The 7,445-nt window shown below is 54.8% G+C and overlaps 1 protein-coding gene across 1 annotated transcript; it reads left to right on the top strand.

Moving 5' to 3' along the window:
* Window positions 1–1,785, top strand: LOC145514033 (uncharacterized). Its single transcript, XM_081511117.1, has 3 exons — window positions 1–170; window positions 570–882; window positions 1,133–1,785. Exons 1-3 carry the CDS (start codon window positions 36–38, stop codon window positions 1,759–1,761), a joined length of 1,077 nt encoding a protein of 358 aa, XP_081367243.1. The 5' UTR covers window positions 1–35; the 3' UTR covers window positions 1,762–1,785.
* Window positions 1,786–7,445: the final 5,660 nt, after the last annotated feature.

Below are 7,445 nucleotides of genomic sequence, written 5' to 3'. Positions count from 1 at the left end.
GAGAGGAGCCCCCAGCCAGATCACTTGCTGCCAGGATGTTCTGCTGTTTGCCCCTGCCCAGAGGCCGGGGCCTCAGGAGAGCTCACAGGCAGTGTGCGTGGGCACCCTGTCGACGTTGGCTCAGGGCACCCCCGAGAGGCCTCTGGCCCTTTGCCCGGAGAAACAGAAAGGTAACACGGGGAGCCCCAGGCGGGGCCAGGCCACCTGTCCCATGCCACCCGGAAACACCGGGTCCTTTGCCTGTGTGTGTGGATGCGGGTTTCTCGGGGTGTGTCTCCCTCAAGGAAGCCCAGGCGGATGTGGGGTCAGAAGCCTGCGGACAAGTTGTGTCCACACCCCAGGGGAGAGCAGGCTGGGTGGGATGGGGAGAGTGCGGGCAGCGCCGGCCGCCCAGGCTGACCTCACACCCTCAGGTGGGTCTCTTTCCTCCCGGGTGGGGATCTGAGCAGACACACGTCTCTGACCCTTCTGGGAAGAGAAGTTCGAGCAGGCAGAAGCAGCGGCTCCACTGGCCAGGCCCAGCTCGGAAAACTCCCAGCACGGCTGGCTGACGGTCACTGTCGTTGCAGAGCTTCCCACGTGATGAGGCCGAGGACGGGGACACCCCGTCCACCTCCCGGAGGGAGGGGTCGGAGCACCACCCCCCCGCCCGTGAGGCCCAGTGCAGGCTCCAGGTGAGCGTGCCCACGGAGGCATCAGCCCCACCGGGGGCGAAGCGGAGGCGGGGAAGGCCTGCTGCCGAGACACCGCCCAGGATACACCCGGCGGCCCAGTCTGAGGCTGCCACGGAGCTCAGCACACCCGGCTCCGACCCAGAGTCCCGAGAACCCCGGCCTCTGAGGCAGCAGGAGGACCTGGAGCCCAGCACGCCAGAGCACAGAGGTGAGGACGCTGGGGCTGGTGCACGGGAGTGTGTGGGGAGGGGGTGCTGAGCTACACACGGACGAGTCCCCGAAAGATGCTGCTGGGCCTGCAGCAAGCGCTGGCCTCACACCCCCACCCCCATCTTGCACACTTCAGTCCCAAAAGACATCCGACCCTGGGTATTCTTTGGGAATCTCTTGGAAGCTTTCTGTCCCGGGATACGCACATGCCAAGGCTGGCCTGTGGGCAAACTTTGCTTCTCCCCCAGCTCTAGCACTGGCCTCCAACTGGAACCAGGCTCTACTTCCCAGACCTGTCCCTACAGAGGTGGTGGCTCCAGGTGCAGGACCCAGGGATCCACCGAGGCCAGATGGAGAACCGAGACTTGCCCTCGCAGAGACACCAGGCCAGCTGGGTACTGGCCAGCACACCGGGCAGATCGGATCTCCGTGCCTGCAGGGCCCCCAGCCCCAGGCACTGATGTCCCACCCCCTCAGCCAGAACCTCCACCTCCACGTGCACCTGTACCTGCTCGGGCTTTGGCAGGAGAACCCGAGGCAGAGGAGGAGTCACCGCCTCGGCAGGGAGAGCCTGCCCTGGCTCCCGCGCAACACCCAGACGCCGACGATGACTCACTCGCCCCTGCAGGAAGAACGAGCCCCCGCTCTGGGCAGAGACCCAGAGCCCTTGCCGGAAACACCACGTCCAGGGGAGCGGTCGGCTCTGCAGCCTCCATCCCTGTCTGCTCACCGTGGACGCCGGCAACTCGGTCTGCCCCCAGGGGACATGGAGTTCCTTTCCCCTGAACTGCTTTGCATTTGGTTTGTTTCCACCTTTCTGGTGATGTTTTATTTTGTGTATGGTTTCCTGTATTTCTCTTGGTTAAGTTGGGATTAGTAAACTTTTTCATCATTGTTGCAATTTGGGAACACTGTTGTGTAACTCTGGTGATACTGTGTTACCATCCCACTTTGTAGTTTCAGACCCGTTCGATCTTTATGCCCCACCCCCCAACAAAGCCTGGATTCAAGGCAAGCACGCCCTGTTCATCCCTTCCCCCGATCCTGAACACAATTTCATCTTTTCTTTCTGCATTCCTTCCTATATTCTTGGTGTCCCCAATCAATGACTCTCAGTGAAATGACTGAAGGAGTTTTTTTCGGACTCTCCACCTACTGTAAGACTCCATTGGAGAGTTCTCATTTGTATGTCATTTGAACTAGCCTTTGATAGCTGAAAGGACGGTGTACGTCCTTTCAAGATATCATGTGCCAAACGAAGCCCTTTTGGCAAATGCCATCATTATCTCCAGGCAGGCATTGCTGTTTGAAGGGTGACATCTCAGCCAGAAGGCAGAGGCTGAGCTCCTCTTGTTGCACCAGCTCCCAAAAGAAGCCAAGAAAGGGAGCTGGAACAACAAACCACCCCAACGCCCAGGAAAGCGTTCTTCACGACAGAAGGCTAGAAAATGACCCAACAACCTTGTGGCCCAGAACCCCTCTAAAAAATCACTGTTCCATAAAAAAGAGAAACACATGGGAAGTTCCAAGGAGAGGCAATGCCCATGGCCAGTGTACTTTAGAGACGGCCTGACCGCTCCGGGGAAGACACGCACCGACGGAACCCCTTGGGAAACAGCAGTGATAGTCCTCACCGTCGTAAGGGTTTCCTCTGGGGACAACCTGCCCTGGGCACCACATGAGGGAGCAGACCGGCTTCTCTTCCTCTGCCCCCACACCATTCACTCATGAAGGCAGCTCAGGTGTTCTCATGCCCTGCCTGCCTGCCTGCCTGCCTGGCTCATCCGTGAGCTGTGCCCACCTCCAGGGCAGGACTCCACCTTCTCCTCTCTGTGTACCGTGAATCTGCACACAGTGGGCTTTCAGAACCTTAGGAGACTTGAGCCATTCCCACTGGAGCCAGAACCCTCCCCAGGAAGGAAAACAGCTGTGGAGTCATTTTGGCCCCAGCACTGGTTCCCAAACCCTGGCGGCTCCTACAGCCTCTACGGTGTGAAGAGGGAGGTCCCTTTTGACAGAGCTTTCCGGCTGTCAGATCTAAGCTGTTGTTTCCCTGTCAGCTGTGTCTCTTCCGTTGCAGCCAGGTGGGCCACGCTGCTCCAAAGGAGCTCACAAGCTGAGTTGCAAGGGAGGTATTGAGAGGACAGGGATGGCTACAACGTGCTGCAAACTGAGTGAGGGTCCCCACAATCCTCAGCAAAGGTCTGTGGTGTGCAAGTGGGGAGTAGAGGGCCCCCAAGTTCCAAAGGAAGGGAGGTACTCGGGAGCTGAAGCCCTTGGCTGCTGTGGTAGCAGCTGCAGATGGCAGCTCGTCCACAGTGCACTTCGAATGAGGTCATATGAGCGGGACTCTGGAAATGGCTCCGAAATCCAGAGAAAGGGGTCAGGGTATGTGGGAATCCGGCGGGGGTGGGGGGTGGATGAAGGAAGGTGTCCTTCCTCTCTCCAGTGCAATTTGGTTTGGTGAGTCTCAAAGCTACCAGATGGCACTTCCCAAGTCAGGCCCCCGCAGGAATCAGGGTGGGCTGCGTGCCTCGGCCCCTGCCACAGGGACAAGCCACACCACTGGCCTCCCTGAGCTCAAATGGCCGGATCTGGGGGTTCTGTCTGGGTGCACACCTCCTTGCTGTGGCCAAGTTCCCCCCTTCTCTGAGCACCAGCTTCATCCTTTCGAAGGAGGACATCGATTGCTACCTTGGCACGTTACTCTCTTCATCCTGTGAAGACTCATTAGGCTTATCCTACAATTACTAGCTGGCCCGAAGAGATATCTCCTGAATCCAGATTAAGCTGGAGTCTCCCAGGCTCATCTGGCATGTCTTCCCTGAAGTCTGCCAAAACCCACACCCTTGCATTTCCAGGGACTCCCCTTAGCCAGCTGGGCAGAAAACCCAGCATGCTTCAAACAAGCTGACAGACAAGCGGGAGAGGACTCACGGGCAGACGGCCTCCCTCAGGTCTCGGGTGGAGCTCTGGGACCACAGCAGCAACGGGCCATCCCAGCCCCTGGGCTCAGCAGCGCCCTCATTCTCAGGCCGGCGGCTCTGCCCTGAGGGGAGCAGGAAGGTCACCAACTGCCGCAGGCGGACCTCAAGCCCCTCCCACTGCTGGAGCCTGACCTCCCCCGGCCCCACCCCTTCCCCTACCCCAGCAGGACGAGAGCTCGTCTTCCCCTGGCTTCCAACGTGAGGCCCGGCCCTGGGCCCCGATTGGGCACTGCCCCAGTCCGGAGCCAATCACAGTGGCCAGGGAGGTGGAACGCACCGATTGGCCAGGGCCAGGTCATGTGACCATGCTCCCCAGGAAACTCAAATATTACCACGATTCCCTAACAAACCAATGAACAAAATTATCCAGTAAACGCAAACCGTACTTTTTAATGAGGCCAATGTCACAGAAAAAAAAAAAATGCTTCACAATGAACTGCTCAAGGAAGCTACTAAATAAACTTTCAGAAAAGTTAAGTCGTTTTTTTTTTTTTTTTTTTAATAGGGTGACGGAGAGCTATACCTTTCCCATCTATGTGAATTTAGGTTTAAACTAGATTTCCCTTGGCTATTATATAAGACAAAAAACCCCACATCACCCCCTTTCACTCCCCCCACCCCCAAAAAGTGTTTTAGTCTATTGAGTTTTTGTGTCCTCAGTTGTGTCTGATTCACGGCAACTCACAAACTCTACACAGCCAGGCTCTTCCGTCCATGGAATTCAGGGCAATTTTTTTCTGTCACAGTAAATGCCCACCCTGGGTGATCCAAAGGCAAGGGCTCAGAGGCTCCTGAGAGAATAACTCCTTTCAGCTGAGCACAGAGCTGGCTCCTCACTGGGATGCCTGTGGCCTGGGGCTCCCAGAGGGGACAGCAGCACTCGCCCCACCGTGTGGTCACTGCTGCAAGTGCAGGCTGCTCCTCACTCCCCCTTGACAGTGTCCCTGAGGGCAGAACAGTGTGAATCTACTCAAGGTGGAAATGCAAACTCCGATGCAACCAAACTTCCCACAAGGTCTCCAAAACCACTCAGGAACAGGGAATTGGAAACTGCAGGGCATGACATGAATGGAGATGGAGACTTGACACCTTACACCGAGTTCACTTCCAGTTATCCCTAGACAAAGTTTCCATGAAAACTTGTCACAAATCTAGAAGAACAATGAGCAGAAACCGGACACGTGCTTTGAGTCTTCACACACAAAACTAAAAGGCAGTCCACAAAACAACCCAGAGAATACACTGGACTTTGCAAAATCAAAGATATCTACCGTGGGAAAGACCTCATTACAAAAGCAAAAGACAGGTCATACATCGCGAGACGAATGAGTGGAAACACAAAGCTTCTCAAGGACGTGTCTCCAAACAGACAAAGAACACCAACACAACAAGCCTGTGAAAACTAGGGAAAGGTCTGAAGGGACGCCAGACTGAGGAAGACACACAGAGTATCCCAGATGATGTCCAGCACTGAGGGCCTGAAGAAACAACAGTCTAGTTGCACTCCCTCAGGCCTGTGTGACCCTGGATGAGGCCTCTGTTTCCCGGTGGCTCTGAGAGATGGACAGGGAGGAAGGGGAAGAGAAATCACTTGCACTTCTAATACTCACAGCAAAGTCTTCCAATGAGAAGGGAATTATCACCCCCACTGACAATGCCATTCACTGAAGTGATACCCACGAGTCCATCTAACCCAGAAGGGAAGGAAGGACCTGTTCTCACAAAACGGCGAGAGATGGAAGAAAGAAGATCAAGCCCACACCAATCACTGGAAAGAGAAGCTGTGCTCAGGGCTTGAAAGAATTCCTATTGGGAAAATGATGTCACAGCCCCACAAGGCAATCCACAGCTTCGATGCTATTCCTCCCAAAATGCCAATGCATGTTCGCACCGAACAAATAATTGCAAAAGGGGTTACGGAAACAGAAAAGAGCCTAAATTGTCAATACAATCCGACGAAAAAGCCCCGATACGGACGTCCAAGGTTGTGTGAAAGGAAATTAGACGACCAAACTAGGATCCTCAGGAGAGTATCGGAGAAGGCGATGGTGACCCACTCCAGTACTCTTGCCTGGAAAATGCCCTGGACGGAGGAGCCTGGTAGGCTGCAGGCCATGGGGTCGCGCAGAGTCAGACACGACTGAAGTGACTTAGCCGCAGCGGCAGCAGCAGGACAGTATGCTATTGGGAATACAACAACACACACAGATCCAGATCGATGGAATAAAGTTGAGGGTCCAGAAACAAACCCCGGCATCCAAGGTCAACTCATCTCTGACACAGAAGGGGAGAATATCCAAATGGGAACAAGAAAGCCTCTTCAATCAATGTCCATGGGAAAACCAGACAGCTACATCTGAAGAACGCTATTGGTTTTGATCTCACACCACCTCAATATCGGGGAAAAACCTCACCCTAAAGACTGATGTCATGAGATAGCTAGAAAGAAGCGTAGGTCAAAGGCTCCTTAACATCAGAGTCTCCTTGCCATTTGCTGGGCGGAGGTAGAAATGGGTCTCTTCAAGTAAGGGAAAGAGGGAAACCAAGTACACCAATGGGTATCCATCCAATGGAACCTCTTCACAACAGAGAAGCTAAGCATTCACAAATGCAAAAGATAGGAAACGGAACATGAGAGACTCCTTGCAAGTGGTGTATCTGAGAAGGGGTTCATATGGAAAGAGACGAAGAATGCACAGCACTCAGATTCCAAGAAACACCACCACCACCCTTGACCCTTCCCCCATGACCAACTCCGACCTAAAGCCTTTCTCTCCCTCTAACCTATCCCTAAAACATAACCCTCATCTAATCATATACATGTGCATTCCTAGCATCCATCCATCCACACACGAGAGAGAAAGAGGAAGACACAGACTGAATCGAGAAAGGAAAAGAGAGGGACACAGCCAGAGAGAGACACGGAACCAAAGAGAGGAAAGGAGTCGATGGTCCAGACTTTTCATCAATCTGTCTCGAAGGTAGAAGCAATGACAGCGCCCATCCACCCCAGAAGGGGGAAACGGACGGAAGGTTTGGAGAGGAAAAGACAAGAACGCAGGGAGCCATTAGAAGCTCAGCCACCCGCAGAAGCCGAGCTGGGACACTTGAACAGAATCTCAATGGAAACAGAGGACCAGAAAGTTGGCTACTCTTTTCTATCAGAGAGGGAGACCTTCGAGTCTTCCTTTCGGTCCTCCAACTTGCATGCGGGGTCTCAAAACAGTCAGGAGGGGGAGTGCCTTTTCCTGGGTACCACGGTGCATCCAGGCCTCGTTCTGCCCCATTCTGTGCTGTGTCAGCCCTGGATGGAGTCTTTCTTTCTGAAGTCTCAGCGCACAAGCTCCACGTGATATCAGCCCCAGGTGGAAAGGCATGGAGCTGCTCGTAGGCCGACAGACCTAGGAAACAGATGGGAGAATGACCCCCACTCTGCAGATGGAGAGACCGGGGAAACCCTGAGGGGCATATGCTTGTCCAGGGCCACACCACTTATGAGAAGAAGGAGCCTGGTCTGAGAGCAGCGGGGTCCTCGGAGCTCAGGCCCTGGCTGCACCCAGGCCTCCCCAGGGCT

The sequence above is a fragment of the Giraffa tippelskirchi genome, chromosome 7 (genome assembly GCF_054371585.1).
Source record: "Giraffa tippelskirchi isolate mGirTip1 chromosome 7, T2T-mGirTip1v1.2.pri, whole genome shotgun sequence".
Taxonomy (NCBI): Eukaryota; Metazoa; Chordata; class Mammalia; order Artiodactyla; family Giraffidae; genus Giraffa; species Giraffa tippelskirchi.
Note: the sequence above shows the minus strand (reverse complement) of the source record. Positions and strands in the feature narration are given on the sequence as shown.